Below are 18,736 nucleotides of genomic sequence, written 5' to 3' on the forward strand. Positions count from 1 at the left end.
TGGGAGTTGTAGTCCAACATCAACAGGCGGGCCAGGCTCAGGCTGACTGACCACCTCTGCTCCTTGCCTGTCTCTGCTGCAGTCCCGACGACAGAAGAAACCGCGGCCTGTCCCAGCTCTCCTCCAAAGCAATATTGTATGATCAGTGCAAGTGTACGTATGTGCGCAATGCCGCAGGTTGCACTGCAAGCTCTTCTCCTCCAGGAAACTCCAGGTGATCCTCCTCCTGGCGTCTGTTCTTCTCCCTTTGGAAAAAGGGGAGCAAACTCTGGCGGAGTCTCGCGACATCTCCAGCTCCCGCTTGGCGCGACTCCAGCGCTCTCCGCACCAACTCTCGCGAGACGCCCCAAGACTCGCGAGGCGTCGTCCGGGCCCGAGCAATACCGCGGGTGGCAACAGGCAGCGCTAAGTGCGAGGGCCATGGGGCGCGGGAGAGCGGTCGTGCCGGGGAAGACGCGGCCTGGGGCTCCGCATGGCGTCCTTGCCGGGTCCCCGTAAGCTGCTTTTCGCCGGGCATTAGGAAGCTGGGCTTTCCCCACCCGAAGATGGAGGCGAAGCGGAAGGAAACGCGCAAGTCGTTGAGGATCAAAGTCATCTCTATGGGCAACGCGGAGGTGGGCAAGGTAAGAAAAGGGGGTGGGAGCAGAGGCGCGCTATTGGCGCGTAGGCAGCCGAGTGACAAGGCGAGCAACCAATCAGGTGCTTCGTTCAGATTCGACCGTTAAGACCGTTGAAGGAGGAATGGGGCGATGGGCAGCGATGCTATGGCCAACCGCAAAGGCTTTTGGGAAAGGAGAGATGGGACTGTGGGGTGTGTGTGGGGGGGCTTCATCTCCTACCTTCCCCCCACCATTATTATTGTTGTTGTTGTTAAACAATGAACCACTCATTGTTTAATAACATATAAATAATATGAAATATTAAATAATGTTTAATAACATATAATTTATATGTTTATATAATATATAAACATATAACAAATAATAATCATTGATGTGTATATTGGGTGGTATAAAAGACACAAAACAAAAATAAATGAATATTATTGCTGTTTTGTCCATGTGATGGAATGTGATTTATCATATTGTTATGATTTGTTTTTAAAATTGATATGTGGTTTGTGTGACTTTTTATAATAATAATGATAATAAATAAAGATGTTGTTATCTAAAATGTTTATACCCTGCTTTTCAGCCACCAAGCACTCCCAGAGTGGCCTATGTAAAAATAGTGAATTACTAAAATAATAAAAGGTAGTGGGGGTGAGGGGGATATGTGTATTATTTATTTGTTTACTGCCTGATAAGTACATCTCTAGGTGGGGTACAAAATCACATGACACAATGTTTTGCCTTTTTTGTTTCTCCTCCTCGTCACAGGCCACCTTGGGTTTCAACTGGCTTCTATTATATTAGTGGAGGAAAGTTCCAGTCCCAGCTGCAGAAGCAACTGCATGTTGTTCTCTATATGCCAACACAGTTAATCAAGCCCATCTCTAATATGTACCCATTAACTATGACTGGTTAACATTCAGCCTAACATTATACACTCCCAATGGAGCAGAAGCCGTTTTTGCTGACCTCCCCTTCCCTCTTTAAACCCACTGTGCCTCCTGAAAATATGTCTCAGAGGGTCCTGCGGGTCTTACATATTTTTTCCTGGAAGGCAGTGCACAGTGGGCTGCAGTGAAGGCGTGTCTGACAAAAGTCACTCCTCCCTATTGTATGTATGCAGCTTTTTTCAGCACATACAACATTAGTCTGGAGGTCAGCTGTTCACTTTTTTCTTGTTCTGTTCAGGCTTTGCTTATCTAAAAAGTGTTGCTCTTCTGGTTAAGTGGTGGTCTTGATCCAGTTACGATGTGCCAAAATGTTGCTTATGTCATAATCCTGGATGCATTTATCCATCATTTGTGCACTGCCCGTGTCTTTGATTCTGTCTTCTCTTAACCTTAAAATGTTAATCAACTTTATTTCATTTATTTATGTCCCACCTTTCCACTTAAAAGCACTCCAAGTGGCTAACAAAATCAATTTGGGATTTTTAAAACTACAAACAGCAGAAATAGATCCATTAATAAGACATAAATTCAAAGCTGCCTAGAGCCACTTATCTCACCAACCTCTATTAAATGCACAAACTAAACAAAATTGCTTGATGTATTTATTCAATGTATGTGCTTAAAAAGTATCAGAATGGCCAATAACAAATGCATTGAATCAATACAACATAGTAAAAACTGTTCAAAAGCAACAGTATCGTAAATAAAATTATAGTCAAATAGCAGCAGGGTTTAATGAAATATCACAAGTCTGGGATAAAATGTTCTATGGAAGGCAATACATTTAAAATAAATGCTACATTAATTTTTATTATATTTTCCCCAAAACTTGTTGGACTAAGAGTCTTAACTGAACTCCTGAAAACCAAAAACAAGAGTGGGTCTACTGGGTATTTTGTGAAAGGGAAATCCATAATAAAAGCACCCCTTGTGCTATCGAGCCGCACATCAGATAATGCTGGCACTTGAAGAAGTGACAAGGATGACCCAAGCTGATGGGGCATCTGCTTGTCATCGAAAAGAAAGGCGGGAAGGGGCCAGGCAGACTTCTCTGAAGTATTTTAGTCTAGACACCATTGTAAAAAAGGCTTTCTCTTGGTTGCTGCCTCTTACTTCTGACACTAGAGGCACCTGGAGCAGGGTCTCTGATAATCTTGGTACTCTGGAAGGTTCATAGATGAGATTTGTAGTCCCTGCTACCTTTTAAAGTGGTGGCCTTCTTATGTTTAGCAAGGGGAAAGCAACTGTGTAATTCAGCATAGTATCTCGCTGCCTTCACCACCAAATGCGTACAGCTGGCGTCAACCTTGTGTTTCTTTTTAGATTGGAAACCCCTTTGAGATTAGGAACCATCTTCTCACTTTTCATACCTTTTAGGGCTAAATACACAGTTTAGATTTAGGCCTAAATAATGCCTTCCCTTTTTTTCCAGGTAAAGGGAATGATTGACCAGTTAGGTTGTTAGTCATTCAGTGTGTAACCAAACAAATTGGCTAGAAGGAGATGGGAGGGAGGGGTCATTTGTTCTGAGTTACCAGTTTTGTATTGTCTCTCTTCACAGTTGGACTGTGTATGCAAAAAAGAAACAATATAAATAACATTTTCTTTCCTAAAAACACTGACCAATTTGGGCAGCTTCCCCCCCTCCTTTTCTGTCTTTTTGGTGGGGTTCCCTTGATTAGATTGTAAGTTCCTCAGGTGCCTCAGAGCCTGTCTGTTTTTGCCTACGAAATGGTAAGGCAGCATGCACAGTCTTGGTACTCAGTGAAAGATCTCCAGCTGGTCTGTCCTGGATAGGGATGCACTCCCACTAAAAGAGCAAGTATGCAGCTTGGAGGTGCTTCTGGATCCACAGCCATCCCTGGATGTGCAGGCAGCTGCTGTTCCCAGTAGTGCCTTTGCCCAGGTTTGGCTGGTGTACCAGCTGTCTTCCCACCTGAACGCAGCAGACCTGACTACAGCAACTCATGCTCTTGACTACTGCAATACTGTCTACATGGGGATGCCCCTGGAGACAGATCAGAAAATTCAATTCGTGCAGAATGTGGTAACCAGGATGTTGGCTGGGACCAGAAAAATGTTATATATTATACCAGCTATGATGTCTGTCTGTTTGCTTCTGGGCTCTATTGAAAGTGCTGGTTTTAGCCTTTAAAGCCCTGTACAAGTGGGCCAGATTACGTACTTTAAGGACCACCTGCTATAGTAGGAACCTGCCCAAACCCTTAGTCTGACCTCGGAGAACTTGCTGTCTGGCTTGCATCTAAATTTTATTTATTATTTTATTTTATTTTTATTTTATTTTATTTTATTTTATTTTATTTTATTTACATACCACTTTTCATTAAAATAATCTGGATTACACTTCATAGGTACTAAGAGACAGCTATCTTTAAACAGTAGTTAAGGACCATTTGTTTCATCTGCCTTTTGAACTGTAAACTGATTAGAATATTGACACTGTTATCTGTTTCTGAACTGCTGCTTTTAGATAGTTTTTATAAGCATGTATATAATACTGTGTCTTGTTGTGTTTAGATGTTTCTGTATTGTGAGCTCTCTTGTGCTCCATTTGTTAACAGGGAAAGTTGGGATATCAGTATTAACTTAATAAATAATGTTGAAAAGCTGTCGTCTGAAGTTTTGCAAGAGTGTTGATTATAGTTGTATCAAAATGAAAAAACATATAGTCAGTGTTTGCATTTTCAGTGTTTATAGTTGCTTAAATTGTAGCGAACATCAGTCACACATTTGCTTACAGGAAATGTATATTTTTAAAAGATGTGCGTTGGAATTAATCCTGCAAAACACAAAGGACCATGGGCTATATAGACAGCTTTGCCAATTGGGTAACATTCACAATTATGTTTTGTTTTAGAGCTGCATTATAAAGCGATACTGTGAGAAGAGGTTTGTGCCCAAATACCTTGCAACGATTGGCATCGATTATGGTGTCACCAAGTAAGTACCCTTCTCTCACCACAGACACTGCAGTTCCTAGAAGTGAAAAGTCTGTTCTGGAATCAAGGAAAAGTTTGTATATGTGTTAGCAAGAATTTGCAAGATCTGCTCTAGTGATAACTTCATTGTTGCAGCAATGGAAACGTTTTCTGTTATGTTAGTGGCACCACCCATTTTCCATAGGAATGTGTGTCTGAGGGTAGTCGGAGCACATTATGTTGAGACAACTTTGAATGTCAGATCAAGCTTCTTCTGTGATGATTGTGGAAGCCTCAGTGGAAAGAGAGTAGGTCATCTGCTCGCTTTGGTGTCTCCTTCCACTGGTCATTTCCACAACGGCCGCTCCTCTTTACAAATGAATCCTGGAGCTTCCTAGCAATCTCCGAGTACATCAAAATTTGGTTGTCTTTGTGCCTCGGCTTCCAAGTCATGGTGCTCCTTAATCCCTGCAGTTCAGAACAGCCAAATGTGGTGGGCGGGCATTTGAGATGCCTATGTCTGGACCTTATGGCTCTCTTTCTCCTTCTGTCAGAGTGCAGGTCCGGGACCGAGAAATCAAAGTGAATATCTTTGACATGGCTGGGCACCCCTTCTTCTATGAGGTAAATGAGACAATAAATGATAGCCGATATCTGGTGAGGAGGTCGGCATGGATTCCGAGACTTCTAGCCCTGGGAATCTAAATGGCTTCATAGTATGGAATGAGGCTAGAATATACAGTACATTGAAATAAAAACAACTTTTATTTATTGCTGAGACCCTTGCTGGAATTCTGTCATGAGCTCGAGGATTTGTGATGCCTGCATATTATGTTGAGGCACATAGCAAATGTTCAGGGACAGTTGGTAGACATATTTTCTTAAAAGTGGGTGGCCAGAATTGAGTCTCTCTATGAGAGTAGGAAAGTCTCATCTCTTTTTGCTTGTTTGTTCTCAGTGTATTCCTCTGTAGCCCTAGTCAGGTGTTCAGTGAATGTCAGTGAACATGCTTATAAGGCTGAAAGGGGGTTGGAAGTCCCACCCCCCATCCTGTCACTCTCATCCCTCTCTTCACAGAGCAGGGTTATACCAGAGGAACACTGCTCTAAGCATGAAAAGCATGATGGGAGAGGGAGTGACAGGATGGGGCAGGACCTTGGACCCCCTTTCAGCCTTGTAAGCATGTTCATTGGCGTTCTTTCTGAACACCTAAACAGAACTATTATCTTAGATGGCTTTAAAAGGGGATACATTCAGACATTAGTGGCAACTGGCCATGATAGCTAAATGTCCCTCTGAGTTCCAATTGATGGGAGAACAGCAGGGGAGGGCTGTTGCCTTCATGCCTTGCTTGCCAGAAGCATTTTGGCTGTCCACTGTTGGATAAGATGTTCATTGCCTGAATTTCTCTTCCTCCACCCCCATGTTTTCCAACTCGTATTTCCAGCTATGAAAACTGAAAACCGCTCGGATTAAAAAAAAATGGAAGTTTTGCACATACAGATATGCAGCTTGTTACTGTGTGTAAGAATCTGTGTACTAAGGCACTAATACAAAATTGGCATTAGAAGAGGGCTAGAACCGGGCATCTTGGACTCCCTTCTAAAACTAGACAGCCAGGGAAGGAAGCAGGATTGGGGAGGACCTGTTATAGGTAGGAAACCCCTTTAGGCTTACTCTGTGCAGCTTCTGTGTTTAGCACAGCAGCTTAGTTGACTACAACACAAAACTTCCGTTGCTGGAAGAAAAATGCCAGGAGTGATGGGAGCAGTGCTCAGTAATCCCACGCGACATGGGATTAATAAGATCTGCAGGAGCTTTCCCTCCTTGGAACTTCATGGCCTCCCTTCAAGTTCTGGGCCTTCCCAGGGGCCCCTCCCACCATTTGAGAACCACTAAGTTAGCAGCAACCTGTTGGTGGCTCGGAAGAGCCTTGGAAGCTAATTGTCGTTTGCCTTAAGTGTAGCTGCAGGAACTGCTTTGAAACAAAGGACATGACCTGTAGTCTTTGTTCTCACTGAAACGTGAATTTGAGCCAAAACTGCATGTTGAATAGGAAATAACAGCATTCTTATTGTACAACATTCTCCAAATAGACTATATTTGTACATTTATATGCCAAGTGGTTGCTCTGTTACTGTCAAGTGTGACAGTCAGCTACCACCTCATAACATTTGGCCACTGTAGGATACCTGGTTGACCACCCACAATGATAATATTATCCCTGTAACCTTGTACAAGCATAATTCCATTTGTGTATGTGGGCTGACATGGATTTCATGTTACCATATCCTCTTCACTTCTAAAGATGGAAGGGATGTGTGCTCTTATTATGCCCATCCTAGGGCAGATTCTACCTTAAGGAGCACAAGCCAGGTTGCAGGGACTACTCTTCACTGGCACCACCACCCTTGATACAGTGCAGATGCTGATGTTTCTTATCAGTCCTCCAATCTGCTATACAGATTGTATCAGATTGGTTGTGCACTGTCATACGTATGATAGGAAATGGACCCATAGAACTCAAACCTGTGCATTGGCCAGTCATCAACAAGAGCGCTCACCAACCTGTCAGAGGTGAGTAAGTCTTTCATCCTGGTCAGTAAGAATCCCTTGGAAGCAGAAGACTCTTTATTGTTAAGCTTACAGACCAATCCCATGCAGAATTAGACATACCTAAACTCAGTGATTTCAATTTTATTTTTGTGCTTTGTGTAGGTTCGCAATGAATTTTACAAGGATACTCAGGGCGTGATCCTAGTGTATGATGTTGGACAGAAGGAGTCATTTGATGCCCTTGATACATGGCTTGCTGAGATGAAACAGGAACTTGGACCACATGGAAACATGGAGAACCTTGTGTTTGTGGTTTGTGCCAACAAGGTAACCATCCTCAAGAGAAGGATAAAGTGTCAGATGTTTCTGCTTTGTGACACGGGGTTCCTTACAGAGGTCCTTACATAGTAGTGCGGGGAGTAGTGTATAGTTTGGCACCTCTACTGATGTGAATTATTGGACTTGAAAAAGGATAGGATAAATTAATGGGCAACAGGTCAATAACTTAGCAGTTCTAGCCAAAATTAAATGCTCCATGTTCAGAGAGAGTATATCTATGATTGCTAGATGCTGGGAACCGCAGGTATCTGTTGTCATGTCCTGCTTTCATGACTGCAAACTAAGGAATATCTGACTAGACAGTGTCAGAAACAGAATGCTGGATTTGTGGCCTTCAGTACTAATGGGTTGATCTTATCCAGCAGTTCTTATCTGCAGGGTGGGGGGAGATATTTGTTTAGTTATGTATTTTTGTTGCTTTCTGTTCTTTCCTGATTGTTGGTTTCCTTTAATTCTTTTCATGTTTTGCAATTCTGCTGTGAGGACTTGGCTTCTCTAGCTTTGTTGCTGCAATTATCGAGCTACACATATTGGATTGATAATCTGAAAATATCACTGAGGCTGTGGAGTAACAAGTAGGCTGCCTCCTCAGTCTTTTTGTATGATCTGCCTTCCAGCTTCTTCCTCCTCTTTGTGTTCAGGATCTGCGAAACTTAAAAATGTTGCCTAAGATGATGAGAAGGGGAAGGAGCGGAATGTTTTCAATATTATCTCAGACTCTTATGCTTTAAACTAGTATTTTTAAGCCCGTTATGATAACGGGCGCTAGCTTTCTATCCCGTCTTTTCTGTCTCTCTCTCTCTCTCTTTCTGTCTCTTTTTTCCCCCCTTGTCCCCTCTCTCTTTTTGTTTTTTGTTTTGTTGTTGTCTCTGTTTTTTGTCTCTTATTTTGCTTTTACTTTTTTGGGGGGGGGTGGATGAATAACGGCCAAAGTGGCCCATGAGAAGGTGGCCGCCCCCGCCTATCGCCCTCCCGCCCACCCAGCTGCCGGAGCCCACCTTACCCGCTCCAGCCCGAAGGAGAAGAGAGGAACTCGGGAACAGAGCTACTCTCTGTGTTAAGCTGCTGCCCACACTGTCGCAATGGACGCAATAGGCGTCTTTGCGTCCATAGCAGCAGTTTGAGCAGTGACTTAGCACAGAGAGGAGCTCTGCTCGTGAGCTCCTCTCTTTTCCCTCGGGCTGGAGCGGGTAAGGTGGTCTTCGACAGCTGGGAGGGCGATAGGCGGGGGCGGCAACCTTCTCATGGGCCATTTTGGCCCTTAATCTTTTTTGGGGGGGAGCGGGGAAGGTGATTTTGGGCAGCTGGGAGGGCGGGTGAGCAGGCGGCGGCGGCTGTGAGCGGGCGGGGGCCTCGTTGGTGGCTTCGCCGCCACCTCGCCCAGCTTCATTTTGGGCAGCTGGGAGGGCGGGTGAGCAGGCGGGGGCGACGGCTGTGAGCGGGCGGGGGCCTCGTTGGCGGCTTCGCCGCCACCTCGCCCAGCTTCCCTGTCCCCCGTCTTGGTCTTCCCCCGTCGCCATTGCCCTCGCCTTTTTCAGGGCGGCCACTTCTGGTTGCCTCGGCCGCCTCTCGCCGTGCTGCAGCTCATGGCCGAGGCGGCGGCTCCGCCGCCGCCTTGGCCACTTTCCCCCGCCGCCACACACCAGCTAATGGCCGCCCGTGGCTGTGGGACACTGGTGTCTGAGGTCCTGTGTCCCTTGGGCTCTTCTGGGCCTGCGCTTCGCGCAGGCCCAGAACAGCCCAGGGAGGCAGGGACGCAGATCCCCAACGTTCCAAAGCCACGGCCACTCACTTAGCCTTTTATTATATAGGATGGGGAGGGCCAACTATAAAGAATTAGGCAGCTTGTGTAGGAAAGCATAGACTATCTAAAACAGCAGTTCCCAGCCTTTAATGTGGAATACTACATTGTCATCAAAAGCTTTTGTGGACCACCACATGAGCAAGCTGCTTTAAACATTTTTAACATAACCTACTATGGCTGTTGGGAGTCAAAAATATATCAGGGGTATTAAAAATGCAGCTATTTCTAATTTATTATGTTCAGACAAAAGCTACTGATCCATTTTACATTGATCAGGAAAATGCCACTGTTTAAATTCAAAGAATGTTATATTACACAAGGATGTTTGTGAAGCAAATTAAATATTAATATAATATCAAATATGATACACAAGAGGTACATGGGATTATATTATTATTACATTATGCCCCCCCGCCACAGACCACCCACAGTACCCTTGCAGACGAATCTGTTTCCCCTTGATGTCTTCACATCAACTATATAGGTTCTCTGATATTTAATATTTACAAGTTAAAAGCAGTCCTATCTTACGATACCCTTTCCCTCTGCTGTTTCTTGTATTTGACTGGTGCAGAGATAAATGACCAGTTGAAAATCACAAATTGGAAATAATGTTAGTCTGTCCATTTTACATAGTCTGTATGTAATTTGCTCAGTAAGCATAAGTACGATGAACTTTTATTTACTGTTTTGCAACAGAAGTTCTCAGACTCAAAGTGGTGTACAAAGAAACATAAGTAATAAATAAGATGTTTCTATGTCTTTAAAAGGGCTCACAATCTAAAAGGAAACACAAGGTAGACACCAGTAACAATCAATGGAGGGATGCTGTGCTGAGATTGGATAGGGTCATTTGTTCTGCCCTGCTAAATATGAGAATCACCACTTTAAAAGGTGCGTCTTTGCTCAGTTAGCAAGGGTTAAGAGACAACAAAAGAGGAGTCTTGCTGGATCAGGCCCAAGGCCGATCTAATCCAGCATAACCAGGAGATGAAGGCAGCCCCCTCTCCTGTTTTGCTGTTGCTCCCTTGCAACTGTTGTTCAGAGGTGTCCTACATCTGAACCTGGAGGTGGCCTCCAGCCATCATGACTAGCAGCCTTAATTAGACTTGTCCTCCAAGCAAAGTACAGTGCCCACATTTGTGTGACAATATAGTAATTCTAACTTATTTTGTAACCAAGAGGGCTGCAAATGTATTTAATTCAACAAAAACTGGAGTTTTCTGGCACCAGGTGGATTTTCTGCATACTGTGCACCTGTATACCTTTGTCTGCTCTATGTGTTGGAGTGTGATGCCCTTCTCACAAAGGGAAACTGACTTGGGGTGAACATATATACGGAGCCTGGGGCTTTCTGCATGGAAAGCAGGTACTCTACCCCTGAGCTATGTCCTCGTCTCCTAGACCCTGGGGTCATGCTCTTTTCCCACTTGTGTGTTTCAGATTGACTGTGCCAAGCTCCGATCTGTGGATGAGAGTGAAGGGAGGCTATGGGCAGAAAGTAGGGGCTTCCTTTATTTTGAGACCTCAGCACAGACTGGAGAGGGAATCAATGAAATGTTCCAGGTGAAAACTTTTATCCAAAATATGGCAACCCTCCTGCAGCCCTCCTCCTTGGCTTCCAGTGGTCTCCACCCTATAAACTCTCCATAATCTGAGCCCTAAGGTGCACTTTGGCCTCTGCATGAGAGAGACTCCTAGTTTATCTACATATTCATTTCCTGCTTCCATCCCAATGAGATGCTTAAAGTCATTACATGAAGACAATAAATACAAAGTCAAACAATCCACTGTTGCTCTTTGGGGCAATGACTGCCCAGGACTGGCTTCCAAGACAACTGGGAGGTTAGTCCTCCCAAGCCAAGCTGCCTTCTCTCTTTCTCTGAGCTGTACCTGACTTTCAACAGGTCCTCTTATTGCTCCATCATTCTTATTAACTCAGGTTTTATTTGTATTACTCAAGTGTCACACCAGTACCTTGTTGGGTCAAAGAACACAGGCTGGGCCAAACCCAGATGTTCTGTCTACCTAATTCTGGGTCTAGACTGAGGGGTATACAGGAGGGCAAGCCTCCAAACCAACAAGAGGCCAGAGATTTCTCCCCTAGGAATAGTTGTATGCTCCTCTCATACAATACAAACCTTCTGAAGCTGTGGATTGTTCATAACAGCCCCGCCCCCGCAACACACCCAATTTGAAACTTCAGGGATTTTATTTTACTTGCATTTCATTTTGTTTTACTCTCTATTTGCAGGGTTCTCTATGTTTTAATTTGGTACTCTCCCTGAGCCTTTTTAATAGGGCAGACCATACATCTAAATCAGGGATTCCCAACCGGTGTGCCTTAGGACCCTGGTTGGTGTGCTGCATGGCTGGCCAGCTGTTTGCACAGTGGAGCAGAGTTGGGGATTCAGACTCCTCATGCTTGGAGTTTAGCGCTCCATGATGCACCAGTTATGTAGATCCTAAATAACTGAAGAAATAAGAGCTAATGGTGCACAAGGCCTTTCTCTTTCCCCATCTGAGCTGCATGCTGGAACTGAAAGAGTCCCAGAGGAACTGCACCATTGTGATATGGGGAGGCATAAAATAGATCATGATTTGGGGGTGGGAGAAGGAGGGAGCAACAGCCTGGCTAGATATGGGTGAGGACAACTGATTATGGGAATGGGGCTCTTGGAGATGGGGGAAATCAGTAGCCCAGAGAATGGTCTGCTGCTGACCTTGTGAGCTGCTTGAATGGGAGGCAGTCGGGGAACTATATCCAGAGGTCTAAAGGCTGCAAAGGCAGAAGGCATGATTGGAGGGCAGGGCGACAGAATGGGATGGTGGGTCTCCTGCCTTTTTGCCATTTACAGATCTTTGGTTTGGAGGATTAAGAATCGTAATCTCTGATTACAATTTTCCCTTTCCCACATTTCTGAATCTGACACAGGGAACAAGTTTCTGCAAGCTCTGAACTTGATCCCGTGAGTGATACGGGGATTTTGAAGCAACAGGCATGTCCAGAAATGTGCTCACTTTGCCTTCTGTGTGTTTGCAGACCTTCTACTCTGCCATTGTTGATTTGTGTGACAATGGTGGAAAGCGCCCCATGTCCAGCATGAGTGTCAGTTTCACCAAGGAGCAGGCAGACACCATCAGGAGAATCCGTAGTAGCAAGGACAGCTGGGATATGCTGGGCGTCAAGCCAGGGGCTACAAGGTAATGGGGGCTCTAGCCTTTGGACCAGAAGCAATTGCTGCTGGTGGAGATGCCAGCAAGAATATTCAGCCTGGAGGCAGTGGGAAGGGACTGTGGGGGCCTCTGGGTTTGGGCACTGTGGAAGGAAAGATGTCTTGATTATTCATGGGAAGTGGTATGGGGAAGCTTGTTATTCTCTGTGGGAAGTTTGACCAGTAATAATGTCCTTTTTCCCAAAGAGGCTGGACATGTCCTTCCCGGTGCCAGTGCCATGGCATCTTTTGCTGCTGCTGCTTGTGGCTGCAGCCTGTGCTCCTATGCCCACCATCACCACAATGACGAGCAGGGGGTGCCGTGCTTGTGCATCCTGTCCCTTCCCTTTCACGCTGGTGGACAGTGATGGTTGTTGTCTGCCATCACGCCCGAGAACAGGCCTGCTCAACTCAGGCCTCCCTAGCTGTTTTTGGACTACACCTCCCATGATCCCCAGCCACAGTGGCCAGTAGCCAGGGATTATGGGAGTTGTACGCAAACATCTCCAAGAGGGCTGAAGTTGAGCAGCCCTGCCCTAGAACAATGAAGGTTGCTTCCTTAAGGAGGCTGATTCCTCAGCTTGCGTTGAGGCTTGCAAGGAGGAGGAGAGGAAAGTTCCCTAGTGTAATGAGTGGGGATTCTCCATTTGTCCACCTTCTTGAGGGATGGTGGTGTGGGAGAGCTAGTGCTGCCACATTGGATTGATTAATCACTAGACTAATACAATCAGAAAGCCTTTCACTGACTAAAGCTTAATTGGGAGCAGATTTTCTTTTAAAAATGTATATATTCATATGAGTACTTATGGCAGTCACTGGCCTAGGAAAGGTTTTCTCCGTTTTCCCTTCCACAGAAGGGAATGCCTCCTTTATGATGATGCCTGTGTGTGACACACGCTTGCATCCTCTAAAAGCAAAGCAAGAATACTGTTTGCTTCAGAACTATTTGGTTTTACCTGTATGCAAATAGAATAGATAACTTATCAATTATATTGACTAAAACACATCCAATGAATCGGCTAAGATGTCTTTAAAAACAGTGGCCACTTGATTTCATGGTTGACTTTAAAACCGAATAACTGTTGCCATCGAAATAATAAGTTTGTAAGTTCACTATTCAACCCACGCCAGCCCTCAGGCAGGCTTTTCTTGGCCAAGGCCCCTCCTCCTCCTCAGGCTCCGAGCGTTTGCTTAGAACCCATGGCCCAGAGAGTGGGGCCAGGACACCCCCCTCCCTCCTGGTTGAGTTGGATGGTCTGCCAGGGTCCCAGCCCCTTGGTTATGTCTGGAATTGTGGCAGCAGCTCTTGTTGAACTCTTGTTGTCTTGCCTTGCAGGGATGAGGTGAACAAAGCCTATCGCAAGCTGGCGGTGCTGCTCCATCCAGACAAGTGCATGGCTCCCGGCAGCGAGGACGCCTTTAAAGCTGTGGTCAACGCACGAACTGCTTTGCTCAAGAACATAAAGTAAGGTGGGGAGGAGGCGGCTCTCCTCCCCACCCTCGAGAGCAGGTGATCAAAACCCTTCCTGAGGAGCCTGCCCACTTCCTGTCCAGATCAGAGGGCTGCCTTCTGCTTCATGCAAGCACAGTGGAAGCAAGCCCGGATGAACCATGAGAGGCGACTCCCCTTGTCACTGTGTGCACCTTCTTCACCCAAGAATGGTTTCCTGTACTGTTGCAACTGGCCCAGTGCAGTTTGCTCTCCTGTGAAGGATCCCCAAGTCCATCCGAATGGCAGCTATAATGTCCCTTCCTTTTGCCCACAGAGAAGGTGGCCTTGAATTGAGTTGACACTTAAAGATGTTTCTTATGTGTAGAGAGGCTTGTTTCTGTGGTTCTCTCTGTGCTTTGTTGTCCCAGACTTGGTCCTTTACATTCAGCCTCCTCTGACTTCTCCCTTTCCTGCCCCTTCCATTGGAATTGCCTTTGGACCCTCTTCCTCTAAAGGGGTCACGTCAGGCCAGCCAGGCCTCTGCTCTTCCCATTGCCAGAGCGGCTTATGGTGGCTGCCTGGGGCCCTTTCTGGGCTTCTGTACTGTATGTGTGGCATGGGCACACGTGGCAACTGGGAGGGGAGCAGTGGGAGCCTCCATGAGCAGAACGTGCATGGGACCACTGGAGCTGGGGCTCAGCTGGAGGGCTGCTCCACTTGCCACTTGGTGTGTTTACCCCTCCAGCCCTGGGGCCAGCAGAGAGTTCTCCGGACCTCTGGGCTTTTCCCCTTCTCCATGTTAGTGGTTAAGTCCCAGGCAGACCAAGCTCCTAGATTGTCTCCAGAAGACATCTGCTCTAAGCCAGGTACTGCTCCACAACAGACTAGGGAAAGCTGTCGAGCTTGGATTCAGGAAGTCCCTGAGATGAAGGAGGCTGGATTTAGAATCTTGCCTGCTTCTTGATTTATGACTCAATCTTTGAATTGCAGGAAACTTCCTTAAGTGCTTATCAAGCGAGTTTCTTGTCACTTTTTATTTTTATTTATTGTTTGCTTGGAAATCCTAAAAGTGACAGGGTACATAATGAACAATGCTTCCTGGAATTGGGACTTGTCTGTAGGACCGGAAAGGAGTTTCTCTCCACTCCCTCACTTGCCTGCAGTGCCGCCCCTGTCATGGCATCCCTTGCCATGGAGATAGTCTGTCCCAACACAAGACATAGACGCCTGGAAGAATTGGGGATGGGTGAGTGGGCTGAGGCATTCACATCCTACTTTGTGGCACAACTCACATACAGCCCTCCCTTTATTTACTGGTTACTGGTGTTTCAGATTTCACAGTATAACAACTTGGCAAAGGAGATCCATCAGGGGTGGGGTGGGGTGGGGTTGGGTGAAGTGCCCAAAAGACCCCAAATTCTGGGGGAAGGTGTGGCTATCCCAAATCTAGGCAACTTTAAAAAAAAAAAGCCTTGTCAGTGTTGGAACTCAGTGTAAAAATTATCATTCTCAAGATTGCCTTTATAAAATAGAGACTGAGTAAGTAATATGAGTGGAATTGCATCACGGTTGGCTGGCTGCATGTTTCCCCCCAGAATCAAGTGTACCTAACACCATGGTAGAAGACGTATGTCTATATCTTCTTTGTTTGCACCTTGTTTGCTGATGGGCTAATTTGACTGGGTGTGTGTGTGTGACCAGCAAGTCTACCTCTCTTTTTCTCCCCCCCCTCCCCCGGGCTATCTGGAACATCTCAGAACTGTGGAACTGGAAGTGGGGAAGAGAGAGGGAGAGGCACACCCGAGTGAGTAATTTTGGAGTCTTCTTCCTCCTGCTCTTATGCTTGTTTTGCTTCCTCTCGTCCTTACAATGAATTAATGTGCTGAAGGGAAAGGAATTGACCGTGGTCTTTGTTGGGGAGGCGGAGATCTGGCACTTCAGAGGGGAGGGGACTTGCTCTGAGGCCCTGCAGTTGCCTCCCCTCAGTCTAATGAAGTGACCTTTGCCACCTGCGAGCTTCAGAGGATGACTTTCAGAAAGCAATTGTGAGAGCACCAAAGGTTCTCTCAGGAGAGGCCCTACGATTCGTTCTCTGCAGCCTTCTTTCCTGAGATTTCTCTGAGCTGGAGGGGGAGGAAGTTCTCTCCTCTCCCAACCTTTGGTCAGAGATGGTCATGGATGAGCCCTGTGGGCTGCGCTGCCAGGCAGGTCTTCCCTCCCTCAGGACAATGCAATTGTCCCCCCCCCCCCATCTCCAGCCAAAATGAGGCTCTACCCTGCAATGTTCTGTATAAATAGATATTAATCCATATCTGCACTTTAAAACACTGATGCCATCTCTTACTTTGGGCAAGGGTTTTAAGCTTGTAGACATCTGTGCATTCCCCCTGGTGTTCCCCCTTTTAAAAATGGAGCTTGATCGTCTGACCATTGTAAATGCCTTGTAATGTAAACTCCCTGTGAATTGATGGGTTGCTGTGTTTTCTTGCATTTGCACTTTTCTGCCTTCTGTGTTGTGCATATTGTGTGGCATTATTGAGGTCTGCCTTCACCCCTGCACCCTCAGACGCTACCTCCTGTTGAGCTTTTGACTCCTTGAGCTCCCATCTGCAGCCCGTCCTCTGAGCAGGCTGTATGTACGCTCCAGTCCCTACAATCTGGACATACAAGGGCATTGCAGCCCTTCTTGGTTACCTCAATAGTTGGTGCAATTGACAAGGGACTGGAGCTGGCCATTGAGCCTGCTCTAAATGCAGAGCTGCCCCAAGGAAAAGTGCCATTCTTTTTCTTGGACCCCGGGAAACAGCTGTCCACATCCCTGCCTCTTTCAGGTCTGACAATATTCCTACCACCATCCCACCCCTGGGTTGTGCACTTATAGAAATGGACAATCAACACTGCCCAGGATGCTTGAAACTATAAACTGGAGAAATGAAATGAGACATCTTGGCTAATACAAATGATAATGTGGGTGTTTCTCCACCTGAAGGCAGATGTTTCCTTGGTTCTATTCTTGCATTCTTTCCCTTCCTTTTTGGGTGCAAGAGCCTCTCCAGCTTCATCTCTGCAAGTCCGTTTAAGCTACATCCAGTTGTTTTTGCCGAGCAAATATCATTGGGAACTCTCTGCTCTGTAATGTGAAGCTGCTTGGTTAAGGTGGCAAAATGCTGCCTCATCTGGGGGGGAAAAAAAACCCAGTGTGAAGAGAGCAGAGCAGCAAATATTATGACAGGGATATCGCTGGGACAGAGCCTGTGCCTGGGAAGCTGTGCTCTCGATTTGACGCTGGCATGCTAAGCTGGATGTGTGGAAGCCAGAGAAATGGGGACCTGCTCAAGGGCTGCTGACCTCTTTTGGCTGCTTCAGCTGTCCAGCCTGCATGCTCAATCCGCCTGAGGCTTAGATGGGCAGAGAGGGAATCAGCATGCCAAGAAGGGCACTAGTGCAAGCAGAGGGCTGGGTGTGTGTTTGTGTGTGTCAGGCATGCATCCGCCCTCCTTTCAGAGCCTTGAGTGGTAATGACCTTGTAAGGGAATTTCCTGCCCTCTATCAGGATTTACATGCAAAAATGATCCCTTCCCAATCCTTACTGTTGAAAGAGAAAAAAGCCCCAGTGCCAGATAGATAAATTCCAAGCCATAAAGGCAGGGAGCTCTTTCAGAAGCATTTTCTATTGTTCAGAGACTGGCCCAACCTTCCTTATGTGACACGGATGTGAATGCACTGTACAGTATTTACTGTTACACAAAAGGGCCCTCACTGTGGATCCGCTGAAGGTATAGGCCGACCTAACAAGCCAATGGAAAATACTGGAATGCTGACACCTGCATGTTCTTGTATAGGAAACCTTTTGTTCTTTTGAAGTTCTGTATTTTTTTACAAAATTAAATCAGATTTAAAACCGCGTCTCCTCTTGCTGTCCAATGTGTATGTGAGTTGCTCTTTTCCTAATTTGTAACTGGGGTTTGGGACCCCTGCATACCTTTTCTCCAGTTCATTGGAACCATTTAATTGGGCAAAAAGTTTTGATACATTAATCTGGGAGGATGAAGGAGCGGGTTGAAAAGGAAGTGAAGGGCTAAATGTGTTGACCTGAGCTGCAGTGGGGTGATCTAGTCAATAGAGGGTTGGAGATCCATCTGGGACATGTTTGAGTTCAACACCCACTTCAGCCCCTAGATTGACTGAGTAGGTTGAAGCAAGTCACAATTCCTGTGTGCCCCATGATTTCTTGTCTGCTGAGCAAAGAAGCATCTTTTTAAAATAGTGATTCTCTTTATTTAGCAGAGGGAGAACAACTGGCCCTTTTCATCCCCAGCACAGCATCCCTCCAGTGGCTGTTGCTGGGCTCTATCTTATGTTTCTTTTTTAGATTGTGAGCCTTTTGGGAACAGGGGGCCATTTTATTTATGAGAACCACTTTGGGAACTTTTGTTGAAAAGCGGTATATAAATATTCATCATATTCATATTGCCTTCAGTCACATTAACTTGCCCTGTGCCCGGGCTACTTGTTTCATATGGATGTTGCCCCAGACCAGGCCTAACTTTTTTCCAAATCTGTAAGAAAAAACGATAAGCATGTGATGCTTTACTAGGCTTTCTCCATGGTGTCTGTGGCTATCTATAAGCAATTTCCAAAAAAGGCTGGACTCTTTTTATCCATATGGACCTATAACCAGCATGCCTGCAGGTGAGTGGGAGATAGTGGCAGAGTTGGGGTGACCCATAGAGAGGTCAAAATATCTGAAGAAGAAAATTAAGGGGGCCAAAGATGCCCCAGTTGCCCCCTTGCTTTGCATTGACATGCAAGTCAATAGGACAGAATGTTCTTGGGCTTAGTCTGCAGTTAACAGACAAGCAGGTGGACAGAGATAATGGAATTTGGTGG

The 18,736-nt window shown here is 45.9% G+C and overlaps 1 protein-coding gene across 2 annotated transcripts; it reads left to right on the forward strand.

The window, feature by feature from the left end:
* Positions 1-334: 334 nt before the first annotated feature.
* On the forward strand, positions 335-17,750 carry DNAJC27 (DnaJ heat shock protein family (Hsp40) member C27). Of its 2 annotated transcripts, none has more exons than XM_053249208.1 (7): positions 335-623; positions 4,440-4,522; positions 5,055-5,124; positions 7,219-7,383; positions 10,643-10,765; positions 12,243-12,403; positions 13,751-17,750. In XM_053249208.1, the coding sequence occupies exons 1-7, from the start codon at positions 546-548 to the stop codon at positions 13,881-13,883; spliced, it is 813 nt and encodes a 270-aa protein (XP_053105183.1). In that variant the 5' UTR covers positions 335-545; the 3' UTR covers positions 13,884-17,750. The 2 variants fall into 2 exon arrangements, with proteins under 2 accessions (XP_053105183.1, XP_053105191.1); XM_053249216.1 differs by lacking the exon at positions 335-623 and adding an exon at positions 740-811.
* Positions 17,751-18,736: the final 986 nt, after the last annotated feature.

This window comes from Hemicordylus capensis, chromosome 1 (assembly GCF_027244095.1).
Source record: "Hemicordylus capensis ecotype Gifberg chromosome 1, rHemCap1.1.pri, whole genome shotgun sequence".
Taxonomy (NCBI): domain Eukaryota; kingdom Metazoa; phylum Chordata; class Lepidosauria; order Squamata; family Cordylidae; genus Hemicordylus; species Hemicordylus capensis.

Excerpts from the sequence above, each read along its gene's own strand:
- DNAJC27 (XM_053249208.1), top strand. The coding sequence starts at position 546 with ATGGAGGCGAAGCGGAAGGAAACGCGCAAGTCGTTGAGGATCAAAGTC. Across the intron at positions 5,125-7,218 it reads GGCACCCCTTCTTCTATGAG|GTTCGCAATGAATTTTACAA; the intron begins GTAAATGAGACA and ends TGCTTTGTGTAG. Across the intron at positions 10,766-12,242 it reads GAATCAATGAAATGTTCCAG|ACCTTCTACTCTGCCATTGT; the intron begins GTGAAAACTTTT and ends GTGTGTTTGCAG.